This window comes from Acomys russatus, chromosome 24, assembly GCF_903995435.1.
Source record: "Acomys russatus chromosome 24, mAcoRus1.1, whole genome shotgun sequence".
Lineage (NCBI taxonomy): Eukaryota > Metazoa > Chordata > Mammalia > Rodentia > Muridae > Acomys > Acomys russatus.
The window spans coordinates 17,252,149-17,267,494 of NC_067160.1; the positions used below are offsets into that span (position 1 = coordinate 17,252,149).

Consider the following 15,346-nt stretch of genomic DNA (forward strand, 5'->3'; position numbering starts at 1 on the left):
GATGAACCAGGATCTGGAGACACCCCGTGGGCCTAGATGGTACACAGAGTCCTCTTTTCAAGGACTGGCACATGCAAAGATGTGGAAAAAATTGAAGATTGCTATCTAAGTACAACAGGGATCTCGCTGGGTAGACATCAAGGTCACACAGCCCGCATATCACCTCCTTTCATTTCATGCAACAAGATAGCTTTTAGGTCCAGCAAGGAGACATTATATTTATATTAGATAATCCAGTGGCTATCGTATATTGGTTATAGACCAGGTGAAAGCCATCGCTCTCCCTGTGCCTTTTAACAAAGGTAACGTCAAGCATTCCCCTTTGCAACACTGGGAGCTCAGGGTGGGAGCATGACCCTGCGCACTGTGGTGTAGGCAGCTTTTCACTCAAGCATGCGTTCCTTTCTTTCTCCCACAGCCCCAAATCCGTGTGCCTCTGCCTCCTGCAGCCATCTTTGCCTGCTTTCTGCACAGGGGCCTAGACATTACTCTTGTGCTTGTCCTTCAGGATGGAACCTGTCGGCTGATTCTGTCAACTGTGTGAGAGGTAAGTGTGTTCTAATGATCAAACCTGACGTAGCTTGTGCTAGGCTGTAGAAACCCCCAACCCACTTGTAACCGGAATGGAGTGTGTTATTTCCCACTATGTTCAGTGAGCACCCCAGTTGCTACGTAGGTTCTGTCTATGGAGCTAATGTTAGCGGTGCATGTGGTTAAGCAATCTTTAACCTCATGTTTTCTTACACTTGAACTTTCTGGTAAGAGACTTTCAAAGTCTGCATTTTAAAAGAATGTTTGTGTACAGCTTAAATATTTTTCAGGTCCATTGTTTCATTTTTTTTTTATTCTTATAATAAACAGTCAATGATGAGTGATCTGTCCTCGGTCTTATGACCAACTTCAGTGTCATTATTAATAGTATCTTATACCTTAGAAATAAGTGCGGTCTCTGAGAAGTGTGGCTACTGGAGAAATTTAATCTTGGTTATTTCGGTGGGTTGATTGAAGGGTAGATATGTGGAATATTATGTCAAGTGCTTTGGAGATTGCAAAGAGAAAGAGAAATGATTTCTTCAAGAGTGTGTGTATGCATATACCTCTTTTTAAAAATTCTCTGTTGCTTAGAAATTTTAAGTTCCTCCGAGCCTATTCCTTTCTCATTGGAGGGGAGTGACTATATTTTGAAACCGATAAGCAACTAAGTGGTTAGTTGTAACACATTTCTAAATTAAAAGTCCAAATCTACAGGGAAACTAGTTTTTCAGATGGAAAATGCATAACGGATTCATGCATGTAGAGTGTTTACAGGCTCTGCAGGTAAGGTTACTAAAGACGAAGCCCCACCCACATAGTGACATTGTGCAGAGATACTTTCACCATGAAAGGTTTTAATTATTGGCAAATCTTACAACAGGGATTGTCATTTGCTACTTTTCCTCAGAGATTTATTATATTACTAATCCTTGTTGACATTGTTTAATTAAGTGTTTCCTTGAGTCTTTCAGAGAAGATTAATCTGGGCACAGATATTTTAAATACAAAGAATTCCTTCACCAGCCAAAGATCTCTAGCTGATTCTTGGGGACTGTTATCATCCATATTATTATCTGAGGGTTATTATTATTATTATTACTACTACTACTAACTACTACTACTACTATTATTTTTTAAATTTTTATTTAAATTTTTTTTTGAGACAGGATTTCTCTTTATTCCTGCCTGTCTCTGCTTCCCAAGTGCAGGGATTAAAGGCGTGTGTCACCACCTGCAGGCTCTGATAATGATTCTAAATAGTATTATTTGCCATTTCACAAATAGTTGCCCTTGTGATTTTTCCATGGGTTTGCCTTTGGAAGTGGTCTTTAGTATTCCTTACTTTGTTTCTGAAGTGTAGCCTGATTGCCAATATATGCTCAATAAGAAAAATTACACATTTCCCTCAGTGAGCTTAAGTGAATTACTAACAGGTAGAAAAACATTTCACTTGACTTGGCTGCGTCTATGCCTTCGGTAGTGTTTGCTAAGCCTCTGGATAGCCGTGGCAGTGCTTTTGGTACTGTACAGTGAAGACAACACATTGATTGTCCAACACAAGCCTTGGGGTATCTGTTTGAAGTGTTAAAAGTTGGTGTGGAGTTGTCACTCGTCCTGGCAGTGCATACCTGTGTGCAGCCCTGGGTTTAATCTCAGTACTGCAAAACCAAAAACCTAGCCAACAGTTAAAAAAAGGAATTCTGGAAAAAGATACAAGCAAACATCGGTTAAACCAATAGTGGTTATTGATGGACAGGGAGATTATGGGATTTCCTGGCTGCTTTCTTTTTCACGGTTTTATGTGCATTTTTGCTTTATTTTACTATTAATTCTTACTAGTGTGTATTTGTGTGCCTGTGCACATGGGAGCATGCAGATACCACTGAGTGTGGATGCCAGGGGACTGCTTACAAGAGTCAGTTGTTTCCTTCCACTGTGGGTTTTAGAGTTCAAACTGAGGCTGTCAGGCTTATGTGGCAAGCTCTTTAACCCACTGAGCCATCTCACTGGACTTACTTTTCCTAATTTCACAGCTTAAAAATTAAAATGAGAATGTTCTCTTACATTTATGTAGAAAATACGCTTTCCACTATGACCTAACCAAGTCGACAAAGCATAGTTACACACCCATATGGTTTCTGACTCAGGAATTAAAAATGCAACCTGGGGTCTTTACATCATCACTAGATATTTGGAGAAAATTTGAAGATAGTATATATTTCCTTGTTTGAATTCTATCCATTCAATTATGTGATGTTATTGACTACACACACACACACACACACACACACACACACACACACACACACACAGTGAACCCATGGTCTCTTGCAAGCAAGAGAAGCACTCTTTGCTGTAGTTACTCCCTTGTCCTCTCCTATTTGGGCTGTTCTTTTAGTCCAATGTTTCTATCAAGCACTAGATATATAATAGTGATAAAAATTGAGCACAATAGTAATTGTGTTACTTTGTGAATTAAAGTCTAGTAAGGAAGGCACATATTAACTCAATGACATCTGAAAGGCATGAGCCAAGTTACTATTCATAAAGTTGTCTTTCGTTTCTCCACCCTCCCTGAAGATTGACTCAAAATTCTTTGTTGTTAAGGTTGTCTATGGGTGGAGAGAGAAGAACTTTCTGACTGTTCTGCTAGTTTGTCACCATGAGTAAGGAGACAATGACACCTCTGCTGTGTGTTGTTAGTGCTGCAGTGCTGTGATACTCCTTTGATTGGTGTCTTTACAGGTGACCAACCTTTCTTGATGTCTGTAAGAGAAAACATAATATTTGGAATCTCCCTTGATCCTGAGGTTAAGAGCAATGACGCAATGGTCCCTGTTCCAGGCATACATAATGGTTATGATGTTGAGTTTGATGACTCAGAGCAATTCATCTATTGGGTTGAGAATCCGGTAAGTTCTGGATACATTCAATGTATATATAGTCATTACTTAAGACAAAGCTCCTAGAGGGAATTCCGGAAGGGTACTTGATGGAGCTCCTAAGGGCCTTGGGTTAAAACCCTTGCTTCTGGGGCAAATGCTTCTCCAGTTCTATTCTGCTTTGTTTTTGTTTTCCCATGGAAGCAATCTGCCAGAATGGGGAAAGAGCGAGGAGAAAGAAAGAAGCAATGAAGACACCTTTGTGTTTGATGCTGTCTGTCTTCTTGCATGACTTCTGAGCCACTTTAGAATGTGCTTTTAACTTTTAGTTTTAAGGCACCATACATCGAGCTTTTTTCCTGAAGGGTCAGGTACTCAACTTTGCTTTTCTGATGAGTGAGGAGTATCAAGAAAATGCTGGAAGCTGGCAAGAGCTGTAGGGAGAGAAGAGGACAGCTTCCGTATAGGGGCCATGCTGTCCCATCTCAGCTCAGCTCACCGCCCTTGTCTTTCTTGCCAGGGTGAAATTCACAGAGTGAAGACTGACGGCAGCAACCGGACTGTGTTTGCTCCTCTGTCTCTGCTGGGGTCTTCCTTGGGCCTGGCCTTAGACTGGGTGTCAAGAAACATTTATTACACCACCCCTGCAAGTCGGTCCATTGAGGTAACAGTTCCATTATTATGTAGGTACAAACATCCCTTTTAGATTCATGGAGAATATATTCTCAGGAATGGTGGCTCACACCTCTGATTCCAGTACAAAGGAGGCTTAGGCAGGGGGACTACCTGATCCCAAGGCCACCTTGGGCTACAAAGTGACATTTTGTTGTAAGCTCCACTCCCCAAAGTAAAACCAAAAATACCTACAAAGCAAAACAGCAGCAGCAACAATAACAACAACAACAAGTATACCCTAAACTCCATGGGAAATAAAAATGACCTTATGAAAATAAATTAATGGAACATTCTATTGTTCTATGTTGTTTCTAGCAAATCATCAATTCTACTGTGCCCCTCTAAAGGATACTGGTTAATTTATATCATGCTAAGAAAGCTTATTAAAACTGTAGACGAAATACTGCATCAGTTAGCAACCAAGTTTATAGCTACCTCTGTCATCAGATAAAAATGCCACTCTGGCTCCAATGTAGTTTTCCTAACAGTGAAAGACAAAATCGAAACCTGATTCTAATTCCTCTCCTCTTTGAGATAAGTGCTCATTGTATCTCAGTTCCCAGGAGATACTCTAGACGCAGGGTAGGATAGAAATCACATGACGTAAGCCCATGGCACCAGTATTACTTTTCTCCACTATGGGACAACAGTAAGTATGTGTAGGAATATTAATTTGTCCTGGTTTTGAAAGTGAGTTCCTAAGGAGAAGGAAGGGTTTTTTATGAGAGCCGTAGTCAGTAGACCTGCGAGTTGGCACACAGTTGCTCTTTGGTTTGTTTGGTGAGATTCCTATTGGCGATGGGGATGGTGCACATCAGCTTGGTAGAGCCCTCAGTGAACAGTACTTCACAGCTTACAAGTTCACAGCGATATGGCAGCTAGTGATTCACAATGAGCGAGCATTTTGCAATATGCACAAATGCCAATCCATGGAATGTCTCAAGGCAAATGGAATCTACTGGTGTGGTGGGATCCTGAAGGCCCATCTATCTGGTGCAAGCCTTTTTACATAAGCAAGAAATGGCAGAACTGGTTGGCTTCAGTGGCAGGAACAAGTGCAGGAACCTGGACCTTTCTAACCCCATCTGACAGTGTCAGAAGACACTTCTCATAATCTGAAGCTCATCAAAACATGATGTGCTACTAAGAACCTCACTGCCAAACTAACGGCCCTCATGGCAAAGTGGTGATGAGCACCCTCTCTTTCTGTGACCTGGTTGATTGCTTTCAATATCCCAAAGGTCGCCAGCAGCAACAGGTAAAATGAACAGCCTGTTGGGGAGGACCACTGCGTGTGTGTATGTGTGTGTCAAGTGACAAGGCCACTTGAACTACACAAACCTAGTTTGTAATTGAGACTTCAGTTCAGTATGATGAAGTGCGGAGAATCTAATTCAGAATCCACTTCAGTCTGCCCTTGTGGTTACTTTACTTGCATTTTTTATTCATTCAATATATATTAGTAAGGGCCTTTTATGGATCAGAACCCTGGTTAGTCCTGGATATTCAAAGATGAGCAAAGCTAACACACAAACCAATGACTTTGCTCCTGTACGGCAAAAGCAGTGAACATAAAGGTACTCTTTAGGTGGGAAGGTCAGAGGAAAGTTTGTCTGTGATTATTTGAACTGAGTCTGGAAGGATACCTATTTCTGAAACAAACAAACAAACAAACAAACAAACAAACAAACAAACGTAGTATGGCAAAGGCAGAAGGATTAAAAAACCCTGAAATAAAAACCAAAGCAAAACTAGAACAAAATACATCTTATGAATGGAGACATCGATGATAACCTGCAGTCACGAGCTGTTTGGCCTTAGACAAATGACTCAGGGTTAGGGTCACAGTTCATTATCACTGTATTCAAAATGGCAGAAGAGTCATCCAGGGGTTTGTATTGGTTAATCAGTGAGGGAATTGATAATTCTTCCCGATGAACGCAAAGAAAGCAGGTATAATGTTTGCTTATCTGTCCCATCCCAGCATAGGCGACTTACACTTCACTCCATGTTGAAAATACTGCATGCTGAAGAGCCTGCTTCCCACTAGGGGTAGCTGCACACCTATTCATTGAAAAGAAAAAATGAAGCCTGCATAGAGGTGGCTGTGTGAGAGAACGAGGTAGAATAGAAGTCTAGAAGAAGGGACTTGGTGTGATCCAAGATGATCCCGTAGGCCTAGACAAGGTAACAAGGTAACGGAAAGAGGCAAACGAGAAAAAGAGAAAGGTAGCAGAGAGGTGTGTGTGTGTGTGTTTGTGTGTGTGTGTGTGTGTGTTTGAGAGAGGGAAAGAGAAAGGCAAAACCAACACCGACATAAGCAGTCTATTAACCCCCAGTAGCAATTTTACAGAAAAACCTTAAATGTGAAGCCACAGGTAGCGATTGTCTTGTGTACGTTTCTTCCTCAGTTGAGGAGGGATCTGCTGTTGCTGCAGCCCATTGAAGCAGTGTCCATGAATGCCATAAGAGAATGTCAGATCCCCCGGAACCGGACTTACAGACACTTATGGGCCAAAGTGTGGGTGCAGAGAACTTAGACCAGGACCCTCTGGAAGAGCAACCAACCAGTGCTCTTAAACACTGAGCCGTCTCTCCAGCCCTGATTCCCATCCCCACTGACACTATTCCTCCCCCCCCCCCCCAACCACCCTCCGCCACCCAGTAACAGACAAAAAAGAGGAAGTGGGAACGGAGGGAGGCACAATCAGAGACTTGGGACATCTCATGCCATCTCATTGCTGGCCATGCTTTAGCTTTAGTTTCCTGTCCCATCTGTCTTTGCTTCCATGAAAGAAATTAAGTTCTAATACATGGCTTTGGACTGTAGGTGTTGACACTCCAGGGAGATGTGCGGTATGGAAAAACACTGATCACCAATGACGGCACCTCTCTTGGCGCCGGTTTCCCGGTTGGCATAGCTGTTGATCCTGCACGTGGGTGAGTGACACTAAATGACAGTATGTCCTGCCTGCACCATCTCTTGTAATGAGCTGGTCTGGGGACATGTCCTGGTAACATTTCAAACCGTAGGATATGCAACATCAAACAGTATAGACCCCAGTGAGGAAGAGCAGTGACTCTGGATTATGTTGAACATGGAGGATGGGGGCTGTAATTTTTTTAAGTTCAAGCAAAGAATATTTACTTCTCCCTATGCAGGAATTTTAGGAATTAATATAAGATTGAACAGTACATTCTGACTTAATAGATCTTAAAGGTTGAGTAGATGGACAAGTCTACTGTCCTGTCTTCAGGACCAATGGCTTGTAGCCCCCAGATAACAGAACTCTAGAAACACTGGCAGAACACTGGCAGAATGCTTTTTTCCCACATTGGGTTGCCCTTGTCTAGTTTCTGTTTCATGAAGCCCTCATGGTTTTTCACGGTTCTAGGAAACTGTATTGGTCAGACCAAGGGACGGACAGTGGGGTTCCTGCCAAGATCGCAAGCGCTAACATGGATGGAACATCTTTGAAGATTCTCTTCACTGGGAACATGCAACATCTGGAGGTTGTCACGCTGGACATCCAGGAGCAGAGGCTCTACTGGGCAGTCACCAGCAGAGGCGTGGTAAGAGCGGCTTTAGTCTCCACTCCCAATAGGGTGAGCTGCTGGGTGATTCTGAAAGTGCGGAACTACTGGGCTGCTTGAACCAGCGCTGTGTTCTAGCCCTTTCTCTTGACAATGCTCTTCTCGCTTTAGTCTTCTACCCCCTTTGTTCTCAGTGTGTGCAACATTCTGTACAGAATGATGGCTATTTTTTTCCTATAAAACTTTGGTTTCATTCAGGATAAGTTATCACTAATTGTCATTTCTTACCTGTCCTTTCAGAGACAGTTATTTACTGTTTGAGCAATGCCATAATTTTCTTTGAAAAGACTCTAGGTTCTTTCATTGCTGAGCACGCATGTGCGCATGCATGCGCGCGTACACACACACACACACACACACACACACACACACACATACACACACACACAGCCAAGCAAACATCTCAGCTTAGCAGCTAAAGACATGGCCAACATACATACACGTGAAATTTCCTCTATTGATAATTTAAACTCCAAGATGGAGCTTCTTTATTGTCCAGTAGGGGCACTATAAGGTTCCATTTGAGCCTTGGCCTTTGCTGCTATGCTTATATTGCTGATCTTGGCAAAGGAAGTGCTCAGTAATAAGTAGTGATGAATTAGATTGTAGGCTGAACTTTTTCAGTACTAATTTTAGGGCTTTGGCACTGGTGTTAGCCATAACGAGCATGCAGCAGGCATTACTATCACTAGATACCAGCTTCGTTTCCAAGATGTTACCATTATTAGTAATAGTATCATGAACTAAAGTTCTGGGTACCAAACCCAGGGCACTTGCCAACTCTACCTAACCCCAGTCTACAGCCTTTACTCTTCTAATGATGACAAAGTTAGAGGAGTTAAAAGAAGTAGTTGGCATTTGCCAAACCCAATGACCCCCGAGTTTGATCCTCAAGACCCACGTGGTAGAAAGCGAGTGCTCTTACCCTCATATATGCACATGGGTGGCACACATACCCATACCCAAACTTAATAAAATATATAAAACTAGCAACACGGGTGTAAGCACCTTACACGCTAGGGTGCATGTATGTAATGATGAAGGAATTTTGTCAGATGGTATTGTCTTTGTATACAAGTTAATACTGGCTGGACACGACTCATCAGCTCCCTCCTCTTCCTGTTCTGTGCCCACTTTATCTTCCTGCCCTGTGAGCTTAATACCCCACTTCTCGTTCCCTTCTAAAAAAAATAGTTCTCCTTATTTAATCATCAAAGGTCCCTGCTTGTCATCATTAATTTGCCTTACGTCCACACTTTTTCTTCTTCTGCCATAATTCTGAGGCCTCTGGTCAGAGTGGGTTGGCCATCATCCCATTATTGAATTTTTTCATGTTTTTATAAGACCACTATCATTAATTCTTGTCCAATTGAGAGCCCTGGCCTGCAGACGCAGCTGCAGTGTTTCTCTCTAGTCACTGGCAGCCTGGAGGTGCATGATGCTTTTTCCTTTAGGTCTTTGGGGTTTCTGTCATAGAACCTTCTCAGTTCCCTTGTCTGTGAGAAATAACCCAGGCCTCCCAGCAGCTGGACTGCTGGTATAAAGAAAGCACAGAGAGACAGGCTTTTGGACCCAAATTAAACCAGTTCCATCTCTGTGCACTTCCCAGAAGCAGTCTACTTGATTGTTTCTCAGTGGACAAAAGCCATCTTGACTTCACACCATTGCACCAAGCCTGGGTCCCATACATGAGGGCTGCCCTATAATTTAGAGAGGACATGTCTCCTATCCTAACTAAAGAAATTGTGGATAAAGATGTTACAGCCAATGTCTGTCAGCTACTGCAAGATAGTTCATGCTCAGGCACTTCTACGCCTTCTTTTTTTAAAAAAATTTTTAATATTTTATTAATATTACATCTCAATTGTTAGCCCGTCCCTTGTATCCTCCCATTCCTCCCTCCCTCCCGCTTTCCCCCTACTCCCCCTGTAACTGAGACTCAGTCTGTGACTGAGGGAGACCTCCTCCCCCTGAATATGCTCATAGGGTATCAAGTCTCTTCTTGGTAACCTGCTGTCCTTCCTCTGAGTGCCACCAGGTCTCCCCATCCAGGGGACATCGTCAAAAATGGGGCACCAGAGTTCGTGGTCTACACATTCTTAAGCATCCTGTGAGTGGGTGGGCGAGATAGTTGGCTCTTTGTAAGAGGGAGTCAGCTGATGGGCTCCAACTGTCATTCAAAGATGGCGATGTTTGCCTGTGCAGTGTACCAATCCCATCATAGGTATGGAGAAAACCCGAAGAAAAGATCAACCTCCACGACATGCAAGAGGATGTTGATTTAAACATTCTCTCATTTCATTCACATGAATCAGTGAAATAACGAGGATTCTGATGTTTCAGATTGAAAGAGGAAATGTGGACGGTACAGAGCGGATGATTCTGGTGCACCACCTGGCCCACCCGTGGGGCCTCGCAGTCCATGGCTCCTTCCTCTATTATTCTGATGAACGGTATGAGGTCATCGAAAGAGTTGACAAGTCCTCTGGGAACAACAAAGTAGTCTTGAGAGATAACATTCCGAACTTGAGGGGTCTTCGGGTTTATCACCGACGCAGTGAGTACTTGTCATGTGTGATGCATGTTCACATGTCTGCACATCCACATCTAGAAGCCCTCTTCCACATGTCACTCCTGGTACACACACCTGTGGAGTTTCAATGACTAATCTGGCATCTCAAAGGCCAGAGTTGGCTTCAGAGTAAACTTTCATTCTTTTCTCCTACTTTGTTTATTTTGTTCCATTGGAGACAAGGTTTTTCTGTGTAGCATTGCTTGTCCTGGGACTCGCTATGTAGATCTGCCTGCCTCTGCTTCACCACCACTGCCTGGCGTTTCCCCTGAGTTCTAATGCTGAGTCTACTTTTATTTATTTTATAGCATTTATCAGCATATTATTTGTTTTTGTTTTTAATGATTATATATATATTCGGTCTGCATGTATGCCTCCACACTAGAAGAGAGCATCAGACCCCAGTGTAGATGATTGCTGGGAATTGAACTCAGGACCTCTGGAAGAACAGACAAGTGCTCTTAACCACTGAGCCATCTCTCCAGCTCCATATCACTTGTGTTTCTGGCTGTAATAGAGCCTCAATGAAGGGCTGTTGCTCCTTTTGTTTTTCTTACTGCTCTATTCCTAAGGAAAAGAAGAGTATTTGTTGACGAATTTTGGGACAGAATATTTAGTCTTAACAGGAAACAAATTAACTTCTTTATTTTATTTTATTGTTCTGCCTGCCTCCCAAGCTTTTGTATTTGCTTGACAATACTGAATTTCTTTTTTATTATTTTAATTTTCTAACCAAAGAGAATCAACCATTCTGTTTCTTAATTGCTTGCATGTAATTTAAAATCTTTTAAATATCCTTACCTTATAGATTGAACGACAAGGGTACAAAAAGCCCCAGTATATAGTTTTCTGCCATCTTTAATCCTTGCATGCTTTTTGGGGATGAAAACAAAACAAAAAATAAAAGAACAATGCTCCATTTTCTATGTGCTACCTAGTGCCTCCTTCCAGTACTATTTAAGTATTTAAATAAATTCCCATCTTTCAGTGTTTATTTTAACCTTCTGCTCTAATTATTACATAATTATTGTTAAAAATACTAATATTTGGTTGACTCAGTTAAAAAAAAATGAGGTGGACTTCCAAGCACAAGGCCACAGACTGACTTTGCATTCTTTTAGATGCTGCGGACTCCTCCAATGGCTGTAGCAACAACCCAAATGCCTGCCAGCAGATCTGCCTGCCCACGCCAGGGGGGATGTTCTCCTGTGCCTGTGCCACCGGGTTTAAGCTCAGCCCTGACCAACACTCCTGTTCTCCATACAACTCTTTCCTTGTCGTCTCCATGCTGCCTGCGATCAGAGGCTTTAGCCTGGAGTTGTCTGATCACTCAGAGGCCATGGTACCAGTGGCTGGCCAAGGTATGGTGACTCCTAAGTAAGTCAAGTTTGCTTCCATCTGCTGCGGGTCTCATCAGAATCTTCTGGAGGACTCATCAGTGTTCATCATAATCTTCTGGAGGGCTGCCAAACTTGGAGATGAGCCAAGTCCCGTCCCTGGAGTTTGCTCACTTAGATTTCCGGGTTGCATATTTTGTTTGTTTGTTTGTTTGGGTTTTTTTCGAGAAAGGGGTTCTTTGTGTAACAGCTCTAGCTGTCCTGGAACTCTGTAGACCAGGCTGGCCTCAAACTCACAGAGATCCACCTGCTTCTGCCTCCCAAATGCTAGGATTAAAGGCGTGTGCCACCACCGCCCGACTAAGAATCTGCATTTTTTTTTTTTTTTTTTTTTTTTTTTTTTGAGACAGAGTTTCTCTGTGTTATCTTGGCTGTCTGGGACTTGCTTTGTAGGTCAGGCTGGTCTCGAACTTACAGAAATCCTTCTGCTTCTGCCTCCCGAGTGCTGGGAGAATCTGCATTTTTAATGGGGCCATATTTTTCTGTTTTACGAGAGCCATGGGTATAGAGGGATATAAAGTATAGCTTGGATTTTTTCATGGAGTATTGCAGAATGCTTGTTTAGAAAAACTATTCTGTATTACTGTTAGTGAGGTATAGGCTGAAGATAACCTATTCTGTAACATAGTAATAAAAGAATACACACTTTTTTTTGAGGTTAAAATCTCATTATGCTGCTCTGGTTGGCCTGAAACCCACTATGTAGACCAGGCTAGCCTTGAACTCATAGAGTTCCCTCTGCCTCTGCCTTCTGTAAAGGCATATGCCAACACATCTGGCTCATAATAATCATATTTTAATGCACTTTGTGTACTGTGAATATGTGAACAATAACTTGTTCTTTGGATAAGCCAAAGTATGTGGCAGTTTATGAGCACCTGAAGAACTAAGATTTCTAGCACCATAAGGAATATGCAAGAATATTCTTCTTGCAATGGTACGTGTTCAGAAAACTAAGGGCTAGTGACAGAGTTTACTGGAATAGTGCTTGCTCAGTGGTAGCAATGCTCCCCAGCATTGCAAAACCAAACCTACAACGAAAAGGAAACAAATTGGATCTTCTTGGAGTTATTGTCAATAATTTAGTTAAGGTGTTTGCACTCAGCCACTGCTTTGTAAAGAGGCATTTCCTCCTTTGGTTATCTATTGAGCTTGACTTGGGCCCCATGAAGAACTTGTTCCCTGAGCAGCTTGTACCATTGGCTTCAGCAACCACTGGTGATCCCGACCACAATGCTCACACATGGTGATCTTGTTCCGTCATTCTTTCACACTTATTAGTAACCCTCTTCCCGGAGAGCGTGCTCCAACACTTGGACTCAAGTTGTTTGTTTTTATGTGGTGTGTGTGTGTGTGTGTGTGTGTGTACATGTGCGTGTGTATGCTCTTGCATGTGAAGCCCAGAGGGTGACTTTGATCACTGTACCCCTCATTTACTGAGACAGCATTTTTAGATGAGCCTGGAGCTTGCTGGTTCCAGCAGTGCCCTTGGTCAGGGTTCCCCTGCCTCCGCCTTCTGAGAGCTGGAATTACAGGATGAATTACTTCATCCCCACTCTGACCTTACATAGATCTGGGGGCCCTCACACTCACAGCCATTTTCCTAGCTTTAGTTTTCTTAGCTTTAATTTCATTTAACTTAGTAGATTATAATCAGTTGCTTGATCCAGTTGATCCGTTTTGACCCGGAAGAGCTCTTTTCTATGCTCTTTTCTATTAGCATGTTTCCATAGTGTTTGAGTGCTCTGTGACGCTTATCGAGGTTTTCCAGCCATTTATCCTCAGGAGTCAGAACTCTTACTTTGGAAAGTCCGTGCTCTAGGTATGCAGCTGGCGAAGAAATGGTCTGACGTAATGATGGCGATAGGTCAGAGAGTTGGATTTCAGAGGGAGAGCAGATGAGTAGGGAAGGAGCTCCAGGGACAGGGCAGTGCTCTAAGTAGGACAGGTAGCCTTGATAGGACCGTAACAACACCGGTTCACATGTCACCGTGGCCAGTGCAAATCTCACAAGGCTCCTTCCCTAATGCAGCGAAGAACTGCAAATGGAAGACTCAGCTGTCCTCAGGGACGAGCGAGCCCCTACTTGGTTATCTAATACTCAGTAGTCAGTGCACATGAGCAGCACTCAGCAGGCTCAGCAGCTTGAACTTACATGTTTACATGTATGCATACATATAATAATAATAATAATTTTTAAAAAAGGATTTAGAAAAAAGATGAAAGTAGAAGGAAGATTAAGAAGCAGAGGAAAGGGAACAGTAGAGAGAAGCGGGATATGACAATAGGGGATGAAAAGTCATAGTGAAACACATGAGTTTGTGTAATTAACAAATGCCAATAAAACGGAGGAAAGGAGAGTTGAAAAGTGCCGATTCAGTTGGATGATTTTTTTTTTCTTAAATTTTCCAGGACGAAATGTTCTGCATGCAGATGTGGATGTTGCCTCTGGCTTTATTTACTGGTGTGATTTTGGCAACTCTGCGAGATCCTCTAATGCAATTCGTAGAATCAAACCCAATGGATCTAATTTTACCAACGTCGTCACCTACGGCATAGGGACAAATGGAATCCGGGGCATTGCAGTGGATTGGGCAGCAGGTACGTGGTCTGTAGCTTTATGTTTACATCTCTGTCATCTGAATTGGTTTTCTTGACAGTCTGTAAGATAATTTAAGACTAGGCTATGCACTCACTAAATAAAAAGATAAGGTGGTTTAGTTGACAGATTAATTATAGAAGAATCATTTCATTTTCTTCTATTTTTATCCAATGAAGCAGGAAAATTTTGGGTTTGTAATTTCTAAACTAGAAAGATTGAAAATTATAAAGAGGAAAGAAAAGCATTAATCTACTGTAAAGGCAAGCAATTTTAATTGCAGATTCTTAATTGCTTCCATGTTAATGTATAAAACATCTTTTTATTTTATTTTTTCTTTCTTTCTTTTTTTGGTATAAAACATCTATAGTGTGCTTCTCTTATTTATAGATGTGCCCAACTCAGTATTTCATTAACTTACTTAGGTTTGAATTACCACTTGCTTTGTTTTTGTTTTGTTTTGTTTTGTTTGAGACAGATTTCTCTGTGTAGCTTTGGCTGTCCTGGTCTCCCTTTGTAGACCAGGCTGGCCTTGAACTCACAGAGACCTGCCTGCCTCTGCCTCCAATGTGCTAGAATCAAAGGTGTGCACCACCACACCTGGCTTATCACTCATGCTTAATGGTGCTCTGAAATACACTGCAAACTTTGGATATATATATATATATTTAATAAAAGTGCATGTATAGCTGGGCAGTGGTGATGCATGCCTTTATTCCCCAAAATGGATGTATATTATCGAACATGCATTGTAAATAGAAAATACAGTAGCTTGGCTAAATGAGCTTCTAATGACTTCCTAATTCCCATTCCCTACCTACTGCTTTTGGTGATATGGATAAATGGGGTCAGCGCAGTACGGCCAGTAGGACAAATGTAGCCTACTTTCTGCTTTTGTACAGTTTTGCTTTGACATACTTATGTCCATTCATTTTGGGTTGTCAGTGGCTCCTGTCACGTCGCAATGGCAGAGCTGAATACTTGGGAGAGAAACCATATATTTTGGCTGGGTATGTTGGCCTATCTTTGCCTGTAATCCCAGTACTTGGAAGAGAAGTCAGGGGTATCAAGAAAGAGTTGAAGGCATCTTCAG

The 15,346-nt window shown here is 42.2% G+C and overlaps 1 protein-coding gene across 1 annotated transcript in view; it reads left to right on the forward strand.

Moving 5' to 3' along the window:
* Positions 1-15,346, forward strand: part of Lrp2 (LDL receptor related protein 2) — a 157,258-nt gene that overhangs the window by 89,008 nt on the left and 52,904 nt on the right. Inside the window, exons 31-38 of the mRNA XM_051166627.1 lie at positions 419-547; positions 3,280-3,446; positions 3,937-4,080; positions 6,922-7,031; positions 7,487-7,664; positions 10,029-10,242; positions 11,379-11,618; positions 14,067-14,255. Of these exons, the coding sequence (XP_051022584.1) occupies positions 419-547; positions 3,280-3,446; positions 3,937-4,080; positions 6,922-7,031; positions 7,487-7,664; positions 10,029-10,242; positions 11,379-11,618; positions 14,067-14,255 (1,371 nt within the window). The remainder of the gene's footprint in view (positions 1-418; positions 548-3,279; positions 3,447-3,936; positions 4,081-6,921; positions 7,032-7,486; positions 7,665-10,028; positions 10,243-11,378; positions 11,619-14,066; positions 14,256-15,346) is intronic.